The sequence below is a fragment of the Dermacentor variabilis genome, chromosome 6 (genome assembly GCF_050947875.1).
Source record: "Dermacentor variabilis isolate Ectoservices chromosome 6, ASM5094787v1, whole genome shotgun sequence".
NCBI classification, from domain to species: domain Eukaryota; kingdom Metazoa; phylum Arthropoda; class Arachnida; order Ixodida; family Ixodidae; genus Dermacentor; species Dermacentor variabilis.
The window spans coordinates 125,657,581-125,679,983 of record NC_134573.1 but is presented as its reverse complement, the minus strand read 5'-3'; the positions used below and the strand labels follow the sequence as shown (position 1 = coordinate 125,679,983).

The 22,403-nt window shown below is 45.3% G+C and overlaps 1 protein-coding gene across 1 annotated transcript in view; it reads left to right on the top strand.

The window, feature by feature from the left end:
* The first annotated feature begins 459 nt into the window (after positions 1-459).
* Positions 460-22,403, top strand: part of LOC142584357 (putative caffeoyl-CoA O-methyltransferase 2) — a 33,368-nt gene continuing 11,424 nt past the window's right edge. The window contains exons 1-3 of the mRNA XM_075694510.1: positions 460-548; positions 6,220-6,327; positions 10,908-11,013. Coding sequence (XP_075550625.1) covers positions 546-548; positions 6,220-6,327; positions 10,908-11,013 — 217 coding nt within the window. The 5' untranslated portion in view covers positions 460-545. The remainder of the gene's footprint in view (positions 549-6,219; positions 6,328-10,907; positions 11,014-22,403) is intronic.

Genomic DNA, 22,403 nt, shown 5'->3' with positions numbered 1-22,403 from the left:
ACGCATTCGTTTGTATTTCAGTTGTAAAATTTCGCTCGGTGTAGGAAGTTCCATACATACTCCATCTGAAGCTATAGTCATTTGCGTGGCATGAAATTTTGTCGTGGTCGGCCTTTAGAAGGAACAAGGAATCAGAGACATTAAATTGCATGCCGTTCATCAAGCGATGGATGGAACATGAATTGCTCCACGTGAAACCGTTTTTCGGCGTGCAAGGGCAACGAACACGAGAATTAGACGACATATACGGCAAATTCGCACACCTGCTCGATGCTTTTATCTGGAAGCGCGCTCAGCTTTTTTGTTTTGTCCCAGCGTTCGGCTTATGGCTGATGACGTGTCCTGGAAAGGGAACGGCATCGAGCAGGTGGATGGGATGAGGGATAAACAAATGAAAAAAAAGTATACATAAAGCGGTCAGAAAGCATGCTGGAGCGATAAAGCAAACTCGGGATAGAAGCGCGCGAGGAACAGGCGTGTAGAGCTGGTGGAGCGAAGTATCTGGAACTTTCAAAGCACAACGTTGCTACGCTTCGCATTCCGAAATGGTAAGGCTTCATGGAAACTACGCAAGAACTTCTAAGAATGCCCTGTCAGGTCGCTGAGGCTGTAAATTCTATACAGTGTCGTGGAATCTCTGTGTATACGGCTACGCGCAGCTGACGGACGAAGACATAAAAATTGTAACAGCGCCCACACATGCATCCACAAAGTGACAAGGACGAGACACAAGCGCTTGTGTCCCGTCCTTGTTACTTTGTGGATGCATGTGTCGGCGCTGTTACAATTTTTATGTCAAGTATGCACCAGCTCGCCCAGAACGAAGTTTTAATGACGGTAAGAAGAGCACGCCAGTGACAAAATGAGTGCGACATTTCACAGATGTTGTTCAATGAACAATCTTACGTATTCGCTCGTATTTACGTATGTCGGCTCGGGCACAGTAATAGCGGTAATAGCAGTAATAGCTTCCCTAAGTTTACCTTAGGGAAGCCTCTAGAAGCGCTGAGATTCAAAGTGGGTGGAAGCATTAACTGGTCAGGCGGTCGAGATAAGCAAGAGACGTTTAGAGTACTGGTGGAAAAAAAATAATGAACGTAGGGAAGAGGACATCAGAACCAGGCTCGTTACAGAAATAGGTGACAGTATATAATACAGAGACAAAGGCTCCATTCAACAGACATAAGATCGAGGAGAGGTAGGCGAAATGCAATAGAGTAAACAAAACTCAATTAGCCCAAGTAGGCTAGTTGACCATTCGTCGACGCGCCGCTTCGAAAGCGATGTCGATAGAAATCATCACCACAATTTATCCCTCACTACGTAAATCGTCACGATCTCCTCCCTCAAGCGTTCCGGTGCGTGCTCGTACATCCTTTCTGATCGTCGGGGAGTCAGGGAAAGCTTCTCGGTGACAGAGGACACCTCAACCGCGCTGCACAGGGGGTAGGGAATGAAAGTAGGGGGAGAGAAAGAGCACTCTGCTGAGAGACAGTTACTGCGCTGCACTTTACCCCAGCCTTTCCTTCCCATATTCAAGAATCTCCTTCTCTCTCTCTCTCTCTCGGTGACAGAATAATTTCGGTGACCTGCACTGGCTTCCCACACAATGCTCTGGCATTAGAGTAGTACAAAAATGACCGAGCGGACTGCGAGTTCTGCGTATGCGGACTGCCACTGACTTTGTTTTTGTGCACGCTACGCGGTTGCGGGCGCAGACGCTATTTATGAACCTCGCTAATGACATCCGGTTGACTCAACAACCCGTCGCACGCCCTCCGCGTTTCCTGTAGTAGGCCACGGCTGCAACGTCAGCGGTGCTGCAATAATTTGCACTTGCTGCGCAGGCTAGGCAACGCTGTTCGGCCGTTTGCTTCTTGCCTGTTTGACCAGAATTAATATTTTTAATTGTACGTGTGTATGGACACCGGTCCCAATTTCTTGCATGAGAAAAAATAAGAAATGGCTGCCCTGCATGGAACTTTGCACATAACTAGAGTTAGAACTGCCTTGTTCATTTGTACTGAAACACAAAGTCGGCAGCACTAAATATTAAGATTATCATGTATTTTGGCGTACACTATGACTTACGTGGAGTCTTTAAATAAAAATTACAGTAATGTAATTTTACCGTATCCGCCAATTTGAGACCATAACGATTTTCTGTCTCTCGAGTATAGGTGGTACTGCCTTAGAGCCCACATATGTAACCATTCTCGAAGAATTTAACTTTAAGAAATCATATGAAAATCTTGTTTCCATAGCAGAAGTGTGAGGGAGACGTCGTACTCCCTTCATCTGGAATGCGGTCGTCGGACGTTGAAATAATACAAACCTATTTGATTTCATATTAAACGTAGGAGAGCGCATAATCTCCGGAAAGCGGTTCAAAACGGTAATGTTTAGGCTAGCGTTGCACAACTCAAAACAAAGGAGGGTCTAAAACCAACTCCTTCTGGAGCCATACGGGCCGCACTTCAAGAAAAAAGTTGCGCCTTTTGCTTGCGGAAAGGCAGTTTATGTTTGGAGTCATCGCACTTGTTTTTGTTCTCAGCAAGTTTTCTTATGTCACTTCAGCCATTGAAAGCAGAAAGTGGATCTTGTTCAGGGTATATATATATATTCCTGTATTCTTTCTTAACAAAATACTTAAAAAACTGGGTTCCAATCTATGCTGGGAAGTTGGTTGGCCAACGAAGCTTTGGCATCACCTGATCCGATAGACCAATGTGACGTAGCCTTGGGGCCCTATAACGTAAAGCTATTCCAATATGTTTCTATTCCAATCTCCTGACGTCAAATTTGCGTAACCACCAACGCAAGCACCGGGCGGTCACCCGCAGGGCTGTCTGAACAGACCAATCAAACGCTCTCCTCGTTCATAGGAGGTCACTTTTGTTTGCTAAAAAAACGAATAACGTTGCCTACACTGAGCGGCTTGTCGTATCTAATTGGCTGACAAGAGGCGAGTAGGACGCTAAAGTGGAGAGGGATTCGATGGGGCCGAGCCACTGCACTGAAAGTCGATAACCGGATGAAGAGGGTGGTGCCGGCGTCTACGATTGGTCGGCTTTCCCTTACTTAGCTTGCGGTGGCTGGTCGAAAATCGCGGCGGCATGCAACGGAAGCTCAAGAATGACGCGAAAACGGGCTCTCATCAAAGAAGAGTTGGCAGAATGAGGGGGTAAACGTGCCCAAAGTGCTAGAAAACATTACATGGCCACGCAAGAAGTTTTATTATGCGCAAATACACCCATGCTCTCCGGCATGTGCGAGTAGCCAGCGTCTGAGCGATCGGCGGCAGCCATCTTTAATTCCTTTCGGAACGGGGCAGCCTGCGGCTATTCCGAAGAAAATTCAGTTTTGTTCGGCTTATTAATGCATCTTTATCGCGTACACGTCACTTTGACGCGGTAAGTTCTTGCGGTTTTGTGACGTCGCGTGACAGGCAGGTGAAGTGGGTGCAGCCCGAAAACTTTTTACCAATAGCCGAGGGCTAATGGCGAAAAGAGGTCGAATCAGAAATAACTGCTTTTCTTTTTTCTGTCAAGTCATGCATAATCAGTGTGTACACATCATACCAGATAGGGAGGTATCGCGGTTTTCGTGACGTCGCATGACAGACAGGTGAAGTGGGGGTTGTCGAAAAAAGTTTTTGACCAATCGTGGAGGGCTGATAGCAGAATTGGAATAGAAAAGTTTGGAATAGCTTTACGTTATAGCGCCCTTGAATTGCGTCGTGCCGAGCCTGAACACGACGCCATTGCGCATATTGACGTTGCTTTTCCTTTCGTCCCTCATCGTGTTCACGCTTCCCTTCCGGAGTCCTAACTATGCGGGGCATTTGCATAGCGTTATTACAATACAAATGAAATGCGTTGCTAGGCGAGTTCTTCTCTTACATATGGAAGTGTAGAGACGTCACTCCCTGCTTTATATGCTACAGTTGCCGTTTCCCGGCAACTGCAGCTTATGTAACCCAATCGTTGCCGGGAAATGCTTGCGGCGAGCGCTATGCGCGAAGGCGAGCTTTCTGATTCTTTTTTTCTATCCCTCGCACGGCCGGCGACGCCGCGGATGCGCGGAGGCGAGCGCCATGTGGTGGTGCTGCAACGAACCCAGCGACGGACGCGGTGCGCGCCATTCGGTGTGAGTGGTTGAATTGTCTGTCGACGGAGGCGAAGAAATCCCACAATCCTACTCATATACAGTTTTGCTGTTAAAACAAACAAACAAACAAACAAACAAAACGAAACATTCTGATCTGGTGGCGCTCGAAGAAAGTGCAAATTCAGTGGATGAATTCACCGTAAGCTTGGTCCTAGCCGTCTTGCGCCACGCGGCATTGGACTCATTTTCCGCTCTGCTGCCCTGCTGCGCCGACGAGCGACGCTCACCGGCAATAACCAACACCACACCGGCGGCGAATACTGGCCCAGGGCACGGACCAAACCGGGGCTTTCCAGAGAAGTGATTGGACTTGGCTTTGCCGACAACCTAACAACCTTGCCTTTTTTGTTCTCTTCGAAAGCCAATCTGCTCATATCAGCTTATTTATCGCGTGAATCAGCGCCAGCACGTGCGTTAGCATGGGGAGTGATGAATGCGATTGACCAGCGTTTTCCAGATATGAGTTTGGACATGGCTGCGCCGACATTGCAAACGGCAGTATAAAGGCTTACCTTTCTTTTTTTCACGATAGCCAATCTGACTGTATTCGTTTATTCTTGGCGTGGGTCAGCGACAGCACGTACTTTGTAATGAGGAGGGACGTACTCGACGAACCAGTGTTTTCCAGAGAGCAGACTGAACCCGGCTGCGCCGACACTGTAGCTGCAGGGCTAACATTTTCCTCACACGAAAGCCAACCTGCGCATATCTGTTTACTTATGGCGCGAACCACCGTCAGCACGTGCATTAGGATGCTGATTGACATCTGTGCCGAACCAGCGCAGAGAAGTGATTGGACCTAACTGCGCTGACATCGTAACAGGCACGAGGAGCGATGTATGCGGAGACACCGCGATCTCAAAAGAAATCATTGGACCTGGCGGCACCGACATTGTTACGGGCCATTAGCTTACCTAAGGTCTAGCAGCATGACGAGGAATGGACCCGCTTGGTGCCGTTAATTACGATATGCGTAAAACTTGTCGGGTAATTGCGGCAGGTTGTGTGCATCACGCTAGTGCAAATCCTCGAACGTTAATTGATCCAAGTTACCTGAATTGGACTCTCACTCCTACTGCGCTGTCATATGAGCAAATATCTGTGAATGTTGAATAGCAAGTTGCACGTGTGAAGGAAGAGCGCCAGTTCTCAGGCGATACCACATGGGGTCATTCAACAATAACGTAAAAAGGCCATGTTCGATTTAATTACGGAATCTGTTCCAATAATGCAGTCTTTGCATTGTAAAGTTGAATGCGGTTGTGGGTCGTGCGCACTTCATATGTAATAAGAAGAGCGCCAGAAAAAAAAAAAATACAGCACCGCCACATTTTTTCCCATTTTAATGCCCTTGACGCCGCGAACGATTCATGGGGAGTATCGCGTCTGGCAACAAGTAAGGTGGAGGTAGGCGCCCCCAGCCACACTATCCTTCTCTCTAGAAAGGTACCAGCCAGACAGCAATGACCGATTTGGTGGAGAGTGCACTGTAGGTGAACACTTGCAGAATACTCCCTCTCCACTCCGCCACTCTATATATATATAAATATAAATATATATATATATATATATATATATATATATATATATATATATATATATATATATATATATATATATATATATATATATATATATATATATATAGAGAGAGAGAGAGAGAGAGAGAGAGAGAGAGAGAGTGGCGGAGTGGAGAGGGAGTATTCTGCAAGTATATATATATATATATATATATATATATATATATATATATATATATATATATATATATATATATATATATATATATATATATATATATATATATATAGATATACCAGAAAAAGGCTGTTCTGGGTCCGGGTAAATATTCACAGTGAAGTAGACGCGCGTATGAAGCGGTTTATTGACGTTTCGGCCGGGGTCTTTTCTGATGAAGGCCGGACCCCGGCCGAAGCGTCAATAAACCGCTTCATACGCGCGTCTACCTCTACTGTATATATATATATATATATATATATATATATATATATATATATATATATAAAATTTATACTTGTGACTTTTCAGGAAGGGCTGAGGGTTCCTTCAAAGAAAGACCTGGTGTGCCCGAAGGCTGCCAAGTATGCCGAAGACCATACGTTACGGCTGCATCCAGTACAAAAGAAACTCATGGAGGTGAGAGATGTCAGACATATGACCACAAACAAGTATGATGAGGAAATGTTGTATTTGTTAATAGATAGTTTCAGTTGAGTGGCACTTGCTGTCAGCTAAGCAAATATTTCACGTGCTGAGGCATCGCACGTAAGTACGTTTATTTCGCATTTTATTGCGACAGAAATTATAAGGACACCCGAGGTGTCTTTCCACTGTTCCCATCGTCGACGCCGTGCTGTCACTGTCACTATTATTATTTGATTTCTGTTATTTGATGATTTTTATTATTTAAGATGCCTGTGTAGTCTTCAGCAGGCTTGAAAAAAAAAAAAAACCTCGTCCAAGGTAACATGTTCTGTAATGTGTTTGCGTTCGTTACGCTTGTGGATTATCATTGCGTGCAAAATGTATTTGCCTCACTGCGCCACAAATCTTGGGTTTGGGCTGAAAGGTTAGTGGGTTATTAATGGCTCATCTTGGTCTGCGACACACTCAGCTACAGCATGAACAGGCCTCATTTTCAAAAACGCTGCTTTTCCTATTTTCTGAAACAACACAAAAATAATCCTTGTTTTTAAGAAGGGTGACAGGCTCGACATATGTAATTACTGTCCAATTTACTATTATTTCTGTCATTGGTAAAATTACAGAACAAATTTTCTTGGGTGCATCTAAAAAATTATCGCAATAAGTTTGATGTGTTAACGAATTCTCAATTCGCATTCCGTTCTGGGCGCCCAACAAGCCTGGCCATTCTTCCTTTAACAGATTTTATTACAAATGAAATTGATTCTGGATATCTTGTCGGTTCTATATTTTTGGATTTTAGCAAGGCTTTTGATACTGTTAACCATGCTATCCTCCTTAACAAACTTGAAGTTTATGGTGCGCCTGGTCCTCCATTAAACCTTTATAATCGTATTTAACGAACATCATAAAATTGTTAGCTGAGTGACTGTCTTCTTGGCGCAAAAACATTTAACCAAGGCGTACCTCAGGGCTCAATGTTAGGTCCGCTACTCTTCCTAACCTAATGACCTGCCTAAACGAATAACGGTACTCATGTCGTTTTATATGCTGATGACACTACGGTTTCAAAATCTGATACTTGTATTGCCTCCCTAACTTTGGAACTAAATACTGGTTTAAAGCGACTGACAACCAATTTTCATGGTACCCACTTTCTTTAGTGCAATGGAAAGCTTACCGGCCAGTGCGTCTAATTATGAAGCACTAACGCGGAAAACGTCACGGAATATTTTTTAGCTGAATTTTTCGATCTGCAGTGAGGATGAAGTCGTTCACTGGAAGCATGCTGAAAACGGCGATAGGTGAGTGCGATAGCGATTATATGCCGGCCCAGAGAGGGAGGCAGGTGACAAGTGCGGCCCTAGGTGTGAGAAAGTATTATTTGCTTTATCAAGTCGATGTTCCTGCGATTTATGTTTTCCAAAGTGTTAAAGTATTTCTGCGATAATAGCTACGTGATTTTGGGGTTTCCTGTCCAACTGCTTTGGTATTTTACTAGTCAAAACGAAACCAAGCACATCGAAAACGAAACGACGCTTTTACACGTGATACGCGGTTCGTGTTGCTGTGGCCGAGCGCGCGCTTCTGGTTTCCGATGTCTTCTCTCGAAGACCTGAGCGGGCTGGAACAAAAGGATTTTAGCTACCACGCGTGCTCAGAATTTAGATCTTTACGAAATAGCACCCGAACGTCATGGGGCTTCGATGGACGAAAGCGGCACCGGAAGCGACGAATCCAACTTGCACGATAGACCACCGTCCCAGCCACACGCAGCGCGCCTGGAGAATGCCGACTGGCAAATGCTCACTCACACCAAGCCGACCCGACACCGATTTTGGTCTGCCGACTGTCGGCGACAGCGTTCTTTTTCCTTCGTGTCGGCGCCTCTGTCACGCTGTACCGAGGCCGACAATCTGCCGACGGTCGGCGTAGAGCTCAGCGTCGGCGCAGTGTGACACAGGCGCCGGCACGAAGGTAAAAAAACGCATCCATTTACGGCGCAACTAGTCGATGGCATGTTGTATCACAGGGAGATTAGAAGGGTACTTGCAAACTCGTGCTATACTCGCGCGCGTACAACAGCATGTGCGCCGCCTCGCATGTGAGACGACGCGAGCGCCGCTTGTTAGCGTGGACTTTGTTTACTTCACAATACGATAGAATAAAGCGCAAGTTTCTAATAATGCACTAACTGCAATTTTAAGCAGTAATTGTACTGTACTTATAATGACAGTCGACTTACGTACAGTAATCTCTTGACTGCCTTTCGAAGTACCACGATTTCACCGCCAGGCCTCACCATTTACTGGTTTTTCTGACTTTCTTTGCCAATTTAAAATTATGTTTCCTACCTAAATCCTGAACAGCGTGCTGGATTCTTATCACTATAAATCATGGTCATTTCATTTCCGTCAGACGTCTCACAACACATTCTGGCCAGTTGTCAGTCTCTTTAAGACTAGTGTTCGCTAGTGCTCAACTGATCAATTGATCCTTATTACATCTGAGACTAAGTTTATGGTTCTCATGTCCCCACAGAAACACATACCTAACACTACGTCTGTAATTCTTAGATCACATGATATTACTATCACTCAACCTGCAACAGTTCTTGGAGTGCAAATAAACAGCAAGTTTAAGTTTCACAGCCAAATCCATCGCTTGAAATGTAAGGCTGCGTATGGCATCAGAGCACTCATCAAAGCCCGGCCATCTCTTTCTCAGCGCACATTTGTTCATTATATTTTTCCCTTAATAATAGTCACAAGAACTTTGACATTGTTGCTTGTAGAAGCACGTACAAACGTCACCTTTTACCAATTCAGCACACTCAAAATCCACCCGTCCGCCTCCCCACTAGGACTACACGAATGTAGACTACCTACACCGCGATAACAACGTTTTTCAGCGGAGCAGTTGAGCAGTTGTGTCTTTTATTCTGATCCTTCCTTTCTATAAGTTAGTACGAAATCATCTACAACCAGAGCTTAAGGTCTCCATACAGTGGATGGGGGAACCCTCATAGTGTCGTGACCAGTATACCGCGCACACACTAACACATGCTCATATATATATAGGGCAACGTTGCACAGTTTTTATATATACAGGGCAACGTTGCACAGGAGCCTTAGTCGTTATAACAAAAATTTTGACAGTGCGTAAGAAAATTGGGGCGCACGATCCTAGTTGGTGAGGCTCTTTGGAATATTGCAGTAGAGAAAGAGAGGGGCAGAGAGGAGATTTTTTTTAAAGATATGCAGGCATGTTTAAGTACATGGTTAACGACATGGTTAACGACATTCAGATAGAAAATAGATAGATAGATGTTTACTACTTCCGCAAGCCGGGAAGAAGCACAACCAGAAAGGAGGAAGAAGGTCCTTCTTACAATCCTTCAAATGACCAACTAGTCGTTCAACGTGTTACCCTCGACGTGGGAAACCATGAGCCATGATCTTGTTTTCAATTAAGTCTTTCATCTGGTTGGCTTAGAGTCACGGGGAGAGTGACAAGCCGTTGATCTTCAAAGGAAAGACATACGCATATAATATCTGTTCACAAGTTTCTGCGGGCGAACACATGTGTTGTAATCAGCATTGTTGAGAGAGAGAGAAAATAGAGATAGAGAATAAAAGCCAGGGACGTTAACCATCGCCGCGCCCTATTGTCAGCCTTACATTGGGGAAGGGAAAGAGTGGAAGTGGAAAGGGGAAACAGAAGAGTCAGTGTTGTCGCGCCCGCAGGCTAATATTACTAGCCTACACAGCAATAGATTTTGTTGCAAAAAAAGTGGGCGCGCTTGCCTGTTACGTTGTGGTTCGCTGAACGTGATAGTTATAGGTGAACGAACACAGTGGCTTTCTTCACTGACTTTTACTTTTTTGCAAATAGTATAAAAACAACACCAACTTGAAACAAACGGTCGAAACGCGCACCAGCGATAAGTGCCACAATTCGAAGACCCTTGGCGTTCGGTCTATTCGCTGCATTACGGGCAGATGGCGTCACCATACCGAAAGACGACGAGGCTCTGTTTTAGGAGCCAGCGGCCTGTGCTGAATTCTGTCGGCTGCTTTGGCATGCTTGCCAGCTTACTAGGCAATTAAAGCTTCTGAAAGTGCTAATAGCAAGTGTGGTGTGCATTTCGCATTGTATGGTATACCACGCACAGCGGAGTGCGACAGCCAATTGTTATATTGACGAAGGTTTATTTCAAGCATTTGCGATGCTTATTTGATATTACGAAGAATTGGCCACGATAGTTTTGCTCAAGTCTGCAACGCTTATATAGACCCATGGACGCACACATCTGCATACATATGTAAGCCCACCCACCCCCAAACCCACACATCCCTCCACTTTAACATTAGTGAGTCAAACAGTGATTACGATCGACCTATTTAGTTCTTCGTCCACATAATAGTACTTTATGTGCAATTGTTATGTCCAATTTATATAGTTTTCCTTTGACTGTACGTTTTTGTTTCACGTACCGGTATTTTTCTTCACGAGGCCACGAAAACTATGCCCACAACTTACAGCGTCCTGCGGCGCGTCGCTTGTTGCAGATCACCAAGAGTCACGTGTACGGCTCCATGTTGGGAGATAGCTGCCAGCTGCAGTTCTTCCAGATCCTACTCAAAACCATGTCGGCTAAAAAGTACCTCGAAATAGGTGAGTCACGCGTCAAGCGCCAGTTGACGTGGTACGTGCAGTTTTATTGCGATAGCAATTATGTAGACACTCCAGGAGCATTTCCGTCGTCGGCGTCGCCGTGACGTTCTGTATAAAGTCTAAGTGCGATAACATCGTGGCCGCGGGCCGTATGCCGTGGGCGCGAGTGAACGTGTGCTAGGGTGAGCGGAGGAAGGTGACTTGATCTCACGCGCGCAAGGAAGGAAGACCGGGATGAAGCGTGCCGTCTTGCACCGCGCGCAAGGCACCACGGGGGGGGGGGGGGGGTGTTTGTAGCCGCTTTGTGTTTTAGGCACAAGAGAAAAAAAAACATTTGGTCGCAGTGAGAAATGAATGCAGCACTTTGAGGACTCTTGTCGCGACGTGCAGATCAGTTTGCAATCTTTGCGATGCCACGTGACAGGAACGAGGTGGCGTGAAAACCAGTCTTCAGCAGGAAAACGAAAATCTTCAGGACTCATATTATACCCCGTAATCGACTTCCTCTTAGGCGTATATTTGCGTGATTTTTGCTGAGTGACTACGCACCCAGTCCTAGCTGTGCCTCAGGTGTCCTCGACCGATTTTTTTTCTATGAATATTGCAATCTTGTCGCTAAGAACTTTGCAGGGTGGATAAACAGATGAAAATACAACACACACATACAGCGTACAAAGCCCATAGACAGAATATAAAAAATAAATATCATTATAAGATATTTTGATATCATGAACTACGTATAAAAATGAGCAAGATGAGCAATATAGATTCTGAAAGAAAGAGAAATAAAAAAACAGAAGAAAATTCTCTTACGTTTTTATTCACAGTACCTTCAAAGGTCTTCATGCAGTTTCGGGTATTACATAAAGTGGGCAGTACATACATTACAGGTTTAGCAACTAGCAGTAGGAAACAAGATGAAGTTCAGAACAAAAGTATGGTAACAGAGTGACACTACACTCTGTGAAAGTGAGCGACACTAACACTCTGTGAACGTGGATGACCAGGAAAAGTGTGTAGCGCACGACAAAGAGGTGACACAGAATTTGAAGAAAGGTACGAACACATTTATTGCCTTGGTTGGTGGTGATCATGATGAAAGGTACGCACAAACATTTATTTTTATATGCTCGCTTTCATTCGTGGTATACATTCGTTATACACATTCTTTATATACATTCGTGTTTTCATTTAGCGATATATTGCAGCAGAGCATTTGAGTCCGAAATCACTGCGCCGACCGGCGTGAGCCCGTGCCGTCACCGCCTTCGTAAAGGGAAGGGAAGTGTAGGAACGCTGTCATGATGAGTGGCAATGGAGCCAGCTGTGGAAAAAGACGACGACGAACGTGCGAGCAGTGGCAGGAGCAGTTGCTGATGATGATAGTTTTTGCTCGCACACACGAAAGTTTCACGTAACCCTAGCCATAAACAGCTTCGCTGTAAAAAGGCAACGCACGGAGCGCAATTGCACGGCGAAAATATGCAGCTTCACATTAACTACGGTATTAGTTGAATGATTTAATGACGACTCACAACAAACAAGAAATCTAATTAAAAGGCAACTAATTAACAGGGTGTAACATGCCATGAAATTCTACAAGGTCAGGTTCAGTGGCAACACCAGAAGGCAAGCTGTGCTGCTCAGTGATAGTGCGCGGTGTAAGAGAGTCGGCATAATCTAACGCGAGGCACGGTATGCGCTTCACTTTGAGATGGTGTGGAGAGACGACAGGCGGGGACTGAAAGGAATCGCCATGAAGAGAAGTATGATGTTAACCTTTGTAAAGCAGGCAATGACACGCTGATTTGCGGCGAAGGAATAGCACTTGTAAATCGGCACGTACTTTTAATGATGAAACGCTAGTGTAAGTTGAATAAATATGAAACAAGCTGCCCGGTTTTGCTCTGATTCATTGTCGTTAGTGATATATGGCTGACCCGGCTTCCAAATTGCCGATACGTATTGAAGTTGGAGAAGATTAGTATAGTGTAAGCGAGTTTGTGTATGTCAGTAGGAGCGGGCTTTAGGTTGCGTTTGATGATGCCGAGGGAGCTATTAGCAGCTGCAAGGGTGGATCAAAATAGACGTTTCCCCTCGAAGGCCTAATGCAAATGAACGCCTGGGTGCTTAATGGTTCAGACGAGTTCCACACTATTACGTTCTAGATGACACGAAGCGGAGCCCTGAGTGCCTCGTTTGGTTTCATTGGTTTATTTAATGAACTTTGTTTTGTTGAGATTTAGGGGCATTAACCAGGACTTGCACTATGTGTTAATTGCGTCTAAATAATTTTGAAGCGTTACATAATTATTTTCACAAGAAATGTTGAGGATAAAGCGCACAATCGTCGGCAAAACGCCTAATGCTCGATGAAACACAGCTAGGTAAGTCATTATATGCACAAGGAACACAACGGCAAAAGCACACTCCTCTGAGGCGCTCCGGACATGACGTGACTAAAGTTTGATTGGAATCGAATTGAATTCTGGGGTTTTACGTGGCAAAACTAAGATTATGAGGCACGCAAGTAGTGGGGGACTCCGGATTAATTTTGACCACCGCGGGATCTTTAACGTGCCCCCAGTGCTCGGGAACAGGCGCTTTTTGCATATCGCCCCCATCGAAATGCGGCTGCCGCGGCCGGGATTTGATCCCGTAACCTCGTGCTGAGCAGCCCACCACCATATCCTTTAAGCCACCGCGGCGGGTACGTGACTAAAGGTAGAGTTAAGGTTGTTAGCAGAGGTGTACTGTTATCTAAATGCCAATAAACCTGTTAGCCACGTTAAAAAGGATGTGGATGAATATTAAGCTCTGAATGTTTGGCCAGGAATCTGTAAAGAGGCACACAATCGAAAGCTTTGGAGAAGTGTAGGAATACGGCGTCAATCTGAAATCCGCCGTCAATAAATGAATACAAGTCGTGAACAAATCCAGCGAGCTGTGTGTGACAAGATTAGCCCTTTCTATAGCCGTGCCGGTATTTAAATAATATACTGTGATGTTCGAGACAGTTGATGCCTTGCGAATGAGTAATCTGTTCAATAAGTTTGCAAATGGAGCTGGTTAATGATATTGGTCGGTATCCAATTAAGCGGCGAGGAGCATTCGACGGACTTAAACAACGGAGTTACTTTAGCTACTTGTCAATCTTGAGGGATGCGACCAGTGGATAGTGATTGTGTGAAGGTTGCTGACAGTGCTCAAGGGAGACCTTGTGACACATTGTTGAATAGTTTGTTATTAGATCCGTCGTGATTCGCTGCAGATTAAGTGTTTAGTCTGTTTAGTGAGAGAGAGAGAGAGAGACAAAAGAGAAGGAAAGACAGGGAGGTTAGCCAGTGTAAGTACCGGCTGGCTACCCTGTGCTGAGGAAAGGGGTAAAGGGAATAAAAGGAGAAGGAAGACAGAAGAAAAAAAAACAAGAAAAATGCACACAGTAACGCGATGTTACGCGCAACAATAGTCAAATGCGTTCGCACAATTCACATGTCCTTAAGAACTTGAGCAAAGCTCTTAAGGCCTTGAGTGCCGAAACCCGTCTGGACAAGTGTCCTAGAACTTTCTCTTCTGTGAAGGGGCGATTGTCCAGTTTTTCGAGCATGGTCACGAGCACTTTTCTTTGCACATTGTAACGTGGACAGTCACAGAGGAGGGGCGCGATCGTCTCTTCGCAGCCGCAGGTGTCGCAAGCAGGGCTGTCTAGCGAGGTAAGTATTCTAGACTCATTAACATCAATTTTAGACATGCTGATGTCTGATCGCGCGCGAAGGTGAGGATATGTGTGAGGGCTGTTTAGCGATGTAAGTATTCTAGACTCATTAACATCAATTTTAGACATGCTGATGTCTGATCGCGCGCGAAGGTGAGGATATGTGTGAGGGCTGTTTAGCGAGGTAAGTATTCTAGACTCATTAACAGCAATTTTAGACATGCTGATGTCTGATCGCGCGCGAAGGTGAGGATATGTGTGAGGGCTGTTTAGCGAGGTAAGTATTCTAGACTCATTAACAGCAATTTTAGACATGCTGATGTCTGATCGCGCGCGAAGGTGAGGATATGTGTGAGGGCTGTTTAGCGAGGTAAGTATTCTAGACTCATTAACAGCAATTTTAGACATGCTGATGTCTGATCGCGCGCGAAGGTGAGGATATGTGTGAGGGCTGTTTAGCGAGGTAAGTATTCTAGACTCATTAACAGCAATTTTAGACATGCTGATGTCTGATCGCGCGCGAAGGTGAGGATATGTGTGAGGGCTGTTTAGCGAGGTAAGTATTCTAGACTCATTAACAGCAATTTTAGACATGCTGATGTCTGATCGCGCGCGAAGGTGAGGATATGTGTGAGGGCTGTTTAGCGATGTAAGTATTCTAGACTCATTAACATCAATTTTAGACATGCTGATGCCTGATCGCGCGCGAAGGTGAGGATATGTGTGAGGGCTGTTTAGCGAGGTAAGTATTCTAGACTCATTAACAGCAATTTTAGACATGCTGATGTCTGATCGCGCGCGAAGGTGAGGATATGTGTGAGGGCTGTTTAGCGAGGTAAGTATTCTAGACTCATTAACAGCAATTTTAGACATGCTGATGTCTGATCGCGCGCGAAGGTGAGGATATGTGTGAGGGCTGTTTAGCGAGGTAAGTATTCTAGACTCATTAACAGCAATTTTAGACATGCTGATGTCTGATCGCGCGCGAAGGTGAGGATATGTGTGAGGGCTGTTTAGCGAGGTAAGTATTCTAGACTCATTAACAGCAATTTTAGACATGCTGATGTCTGATCGCGCGCGAAGGTGAGGATATGTGTGAGGGCTGTTTAGCGAGGTAAGTATTCTAGACTCATTAACAGCAATTTTAGACATGCTGATGTCTGATCGCGCGCGAAGGTGAGGATATGTGTGAGGGCTGTTTAGCGAGGTAAGTATTCTAGACTCATTAACAGCAATTTTAGACATGCTGATGTCTGATCGCGCGCGAAGGTGAGGATATGTGTGAGGGCTGTTTAGCGAGGTAAGTATTCTAGACTCATTAACAGCAATTTTAGACATGCTGATGTCTGATCGCGCGCGAAGGTGAGGATATGTGTGAGGGCTGTTTAGCGAGGTAAGTATTCTAGACTCATTAACAGCAATTTTAGACATGCTGATGTCTGATCGCGCGCGAAGGTGAGGATATGTGTGAGGGCTGTTTAGCGAGGGAAGTATTCTAGACTCATTAACAGCAATTTTAGACATGCTGATGTCTGATCGCGCGCGAAGGTGAGGATATGTGTGAGGGCTGTTTAGCGAGGTAAGTATTCTAGACTCATTAACAGCAATTTTAGACATGCTGATGTCTGATCGCGCGCGAAGGTGAGGATATGTGTGAGGGCTGTTTAGCGAGGTAAGTATTCTAGACTCATTAACAGCAATTTTAGACATGCTGATGTCTGATCGCGCGCGAAGGTGAGGATATGTGTGAGGGCTGTTTAGCGAGGTAAGTATTCTAGACTCATTAACAGCAATTTTAGACATGCTGATGTCTGATCGCGCGCGAAGGTGAGGATATGTGTGAGGGCTGTTTAGCGAGGTAAGTATTCTAGACTCATTAACAGCAATTTTAGACATGCTGATGTCTGATCGCGCGCGAAGGTGAGGATATGTGTGAGGGCTGTTTAGCGAGGTAAGTATTCTAGACTCATTAACAGCAATTTTAGACATGCTGATGTCTGATCGCGCGCGAAGGTGAGGATATGTGTGAGGGCTGTTTAGCGAGGTAAGTATTCTAGACTCATTAACATCAATTTTAGACATGCTGATGTCTGATCGCGCGCGAAGGTGAGGATATGTGTGAGGGCTGTTTAGCGATGTAAGTATTCTAGACTCATTAACATCAATTTTAGACATGCTGATGTCTGATCGCGCGCGAAGGTGAGGATATGTGTGAGGGCTGTTTAGCGAGGTAAGTATTCTAGACTCATTAACAGCAATTTTAGACATGCTGATGTCTGATCGCGCGCGAAGGTGAGGATATGTGTGAGGGCTGTTTAGCGATGTAAGTATTCTAGACTCATTAACATCAATTTTAGACATGCTGATGTCTGATCGCGCGCGAAGGTGAGGATATGTGTGAGGGCTGTTTAGCGAGGTAAGTATTCTAGACTCATTAACAGCAATTTTAGACATGCTGATGTCTGATCGCGCGCGAAGGTGAGGATATGTGTGAGGGCTGTTTAGCGAGGTAAGTATTCTAGACTCATTAACAGCAATTTTAGACATGCTGATGTCTGATCGCGCGCGAAGGTGAGGATATGTGTGAGGGCTGTTTAGCGAGGTAAGTATTCTAGACTCATTAACAGCAATTTTAGACATGCTGATGTCTGATCGCGCGCGAAGGTGAGGATATGTGTGAGGGCTGTTTAGCGAGGTAAGTATTCTAGACTCATTAACAGCAATTTTAGACATGCTGATGTCTGATCGCGCGCGAAGGTGAGGATATGTGTGAGGGCTGTTTAGCGAGGTAAGTATTCTAGACTCATTAACAGCAATTTTAGACATGCTGATGTCTGATCGCGCGCGAAGGTGAGGATATGTGTGAGGGCTGTTTAGCGATGTAAGTATTCTAGACTCATTAACAGTAATTTTAGACATGCTGATGTCTGATCGCGCGCGAAGGTGAGGATATGTGTGAGGGCTGTTTAGCGAGGTAAGTATTCTAGACTCATTAACAGCAATTTTAGACATGCTGATGTCTGATCGCGCGCGAAGGTGAGGATATGTGTGAGGGCTGTTTAGCGAGGTAAGTATTCTAGACTCATTAACAGCAATTTTAGACATGCTGATGTCTGATCGCGCGCGAAGGTGAGGACATGTAGTGACGTCATCGCAGGAAAAAACTGAACAAAAAACGCGTCATTTAGTCACTGCGAAAACTTTAACTCGGTAACTTCGTTGCTTCCAGAATTAGAATTATGTCAGGCTGAGAAGGGGAATCCATTATGCGCCAGAATCGCTGAGGGTTATTCGTCGGTAAGGATTCAAAATCATGACAGTAAAAGTGCTGACTTGTGGGTTTAAGGAGCGACTTTTAGGATTTGTCACACCGTTTATATCTTTCCCGTGACTCAAAATTTTGGTTAGTTTGAATGGCCATTCAGTAAAGGTGCCTTCTTTTTGTAATTTTGAGGTGCTTGAGGTGTTTATAGAACCAAGGTGTAGTGCTGTTGCATGCAATGCTAAGTGCAGGCACAAACATCTCGATACGATTTGGAAAGGCGTCTTTAAACGTAACTCCGTTCCCTTCAATAGTTCGGGTGGAATATTTAGCCGGGGACCCGTCTGTGAACACGTGGAAGGTGGAAGGTGGAAGAACGAGTGGAAGGTGGTGGAATGTTGGGAGCTGTGAGTTGCCCAAATAATCTGGCGCAGGAAACCTCTGCAACATCAATCTGCGATCTCTTTTAACAGAGGGCTAGAGCCTTGAATGGGAAGCGCTGTAAGGGGTGTGTGCGGAGACCGCGCACCGTTCTACATAGTTACGATAAAGGCTTGCGTGGATCTAGCGACTCACAGAAGGCAGTCCAATGTTGCGATTCGAGATTGTCTAACCGGCGCTGGCTCTTCTTTTGCATGCGTCTGGCGGTCCGTAAATCGTCCATTGCCTTCGCGCGTTGGTTCCTTCATTCAGCACGTTGTCGGACTGCTCGAAGTAGTTCTAGCTCCACATCAATTTCTGTCAGTTTCGAAGAGCATGTGAAAGAGTGCATAGTGTCTTGCACCGCGCTTTTGATTGCCTGTTTCAACTCGAAAGATGGATTGGCTTCGCAGTATTCTTCCATGACAGACTGAAATTTAGTCCAGTCCACTCTTTGGATCGTATCCCGTATTTTAGAAGGATACAATCCTCTGACCTTGACGTACGTGGTGATATGGTCGCTTCCGTGCGTCTCTATGTGCGCAAACCACCCAGCATGGCTGACAAGGCTTCGTGATACAAAAGACAAGTCGAGACAGCTGCTGTATGTGCAGCCACGTAGAAACGTGGGACTTCCATCATTCAACAGCCAAAGTTCATTACTGGAGGCGAAAGATACCAGAACTTTGCCTCTCGCGTTGACCTTCGAACTTCCCCAGAGTTTATGATGGGCGTTAAAGTCTCTAATAATGACCCACGGATCGGGAGTTGAGGAAAGGATGTGTCGTAGTCTTTTGCGACCAAATCGACCTGACGGAGATAGGTAGGCGCCCACAACAGTAAAGGTTATATTCTTTTTCTTTACTGTGAGGCATATATATTGATTATCGTCATTAGGTGGCACAGGCTGAAGAATGTAGGAGAGGTCACGGCGAATAAACACCATAACCTTACTGTTTCATCAACAGTTGACGACATAAACGATTCCTATCCAGAAAGCCTGATCGTGTTTGATAAGTTCGGCTCGCAAATTGGTATACACATTTTGGTATACACATGCGATGAAAATCGGAAACGCGCCCTCTGAGCCTGCGGGCATTCCACTGAAAAATAGCCGCTTGTCGGACCTCATTCCTGAAAGACAGTGACTGGGGAGCCATGAGCTACTGAAGGGTTGCCAGCACCGGACTCAGAGCGTCCAGTACTTGATGCGCACTTCTGTCAGACGGTATGCGCATGCTGTTTAGCAACATGCGAATGACATTCGTTAAAGGCCTTAGAACAGCTACCACTTGCTCATATAATTTCCGCAACTCCTCGGATACAGCACCTTGCCGTACTGGGAGCGGCTTCTTCTGAGGTTCTTCTGCCAGTCGTGTACGCGTAAGTGGCGGCGATTCGTTTGCAGAGAGAGATCTGGCAGTTTTCTCCCTTCCAACATAGGTGTTTGGGATGCTGGAAACTTCCGCTGTCGGTGCTGCTTGACGAGTCAACTTTTCTTAAAAAGTTGATATTTTCCGTGGTGAGGACCTGCGATGGTAATATCTTCTTCGCTGGACTTTCACAGCGGCCTCTTTGTAGGTGGAGCTGTCTCGCCATTTGTTCAAGTATGGTGATCTCTTTCTTGATCTGGGGACAGTCTTTGGAAGAAGCGCAGTGATCCCCCTGACAGTTAAGTCACTTCAACGTGGTTGCGCTACAGTTGTCTACTGAGTGGGGTTCGGCGCATCGAGGGCACACTGCGGAATTTCTGCAAACACCTTTCACATGGCCAATCTTCTGACAGTTGAAACATTGCATTGGTCTTGGAATAAATGGTCGAACCTGGTGGCGAAAGTGGCCAATCTTCACATAGGATGGAAGACAGTCACCTTTGAACGTTATCCTAACACAACGTGTGTTACCGAGGCGACCAACATGCACAATGACGTTGTGTTCACTTGCTGGTTTTATGAGAACTGGGAGGTCTGCGGTAGGTATTTCATTGTCAATGTCATAGATGACTCCTGTTATTTGGCACTATTCGCTGGCACGATGGATCGGACCTTGATGTTACCCAGCTGCGTTACATGTTGTAGTAGGTTCAACGCCCTCCGGTTCATCACATCAATTGCCAGGATGTTTTTCTTAGTGTTTATCCTGACATGCTTGATCTCGTTCGGCACAGTTTTTTCTAGATACACGGAGAGTGCTTGCCTATTGAGGACGCGTAGGTTGTCAGTAGCGTTCTGTGGCACAAACAGGATGGAGTGAGGCCATCGTTGAGGCGCAATTTTCACGGTGGTCGAAGTTGACGCTGAAGATGCGTTGAGAATTCTTCATTTGGCCTTGCGGTACTGGACAAGTCGAAAGCTGTCTTCCGAGAACTCGTCAGCTAACAAGGAGTACAGCTCTGCGTCCTCGCTATCGCACGATGTCCACCGGTGAACGGGAACCGGGAGGGTCCTCGGGGTGTTGTACATCCATCACCGCGATGTAGGGGTCGGTAGACCCCACATTAAGTGCAGTGAGAAATACAGAAACACACAGAGACAGACAGGCTAGATGTGTTCCACAAGAGAAGCACTTCGTCTTCCTTCTGCCATTGATGAGAGGGTAGCCATTCTTGGGCATTGGCCAAGTATACCCAATAGACCAAGAAGACCCAGTAGACCAAGAATGGGGTAGCCCAAATATTAAAAAAAAGTTTAAAAATTTCAACAAGCCGATAAATTTCAAGCCCCCCAAAGTAAGCTTCATCTAAATATATGTTGCATTATCTGTACTTCATACATTTAGAGAATCACTCCATGCTTTCGCTCAAGCATCGCAGCACATGTGTTCCCGTTTTTTAGCCTCTCCTCATACATTCGTATATGTTAGATGCGCACCTGTGCCAATTGCAGTACCGTACGCACATATACGTTATTTTCATCCTGCTAGCTTTCCACCAAGTTACCATAAACTGAATGCTTAACTTATTGTACAGCGAATGAGCACAACATCGGCAGTCGTACGCGAGCTATGCTTTCGTTTCGGAGTGGAGAGTGGAATTTGGGAACGGATGTAGCAAGCTTTCCGCTGAAACGAAAATAGCGTGTTTTGTTATTCTATAGTTTCCCCTCCTTCTTTTTCAATTATGAATTTTTTACGCTGCACTGCACCATCAAACAATGACGCATCAGACAATGCGCCTTTGTTTGAAAGCTGTCTGGCCAAAAGGTGTATTTCAAGTGCGCGATAGCGTCTCCTGAAAATAAATACAGCTATTCCTTTACAGGCTCACTATAGTTGCCGGTGCGGTCACTGGTGTAAATTGAGGTTGCCACTTTTGCGAATTATTTATCCTGATGCAGCAGCATCTATGTTGCCCGTTCTTACATTCTCAATTTATTCTCAGTTGGCTATAACTTTGCTGTATGATAAAATGTCCTTGCTTTTTTTTCTGTTTCACTGGAATAAACCATCATAGATGAACACTTCTACGGGAAATAATGCCACATTCAGCTGGGCATCAGACTTATATGTTATATCTGCAGATGTTTATTTTTTTTTGGAACGCGGCCATTCACGGCTATTTCATTCACCAAAATCGAATGACATCTCTACAAGGATAAACTTCGTGATTTCCCTCAATGTCAAGCAACTAATTTTACTCTAAAGATTAATGAATATATTCAAGCCACAAAGCCTAGTCCCCAAAGAGCGCCGAAGGGCTAGTCCCTGTCTGCGCAGATGACAGTCGGGTCTAAGGCCTCTAGGGCCCTAATATTTTATCTTTTGCGAGCGCTTTGTCGTCCACTCATTTTAAGGCTTCACGCGAACTGCATTTGACCGCCAGAATAAAAAAGAACAGTAGCAGAGGTCTCGTCGGAACCACACAAGTTGCACAGAACGCACATGACAAATGACTCGCCTGGCGAATTCACACGGCCGAGTGGCAGAAATCGCGAGAACGCTTCGATCGCAAATGGTTCGATTTTTTTTCATTTGTACAGGCTACCACTTAGCATG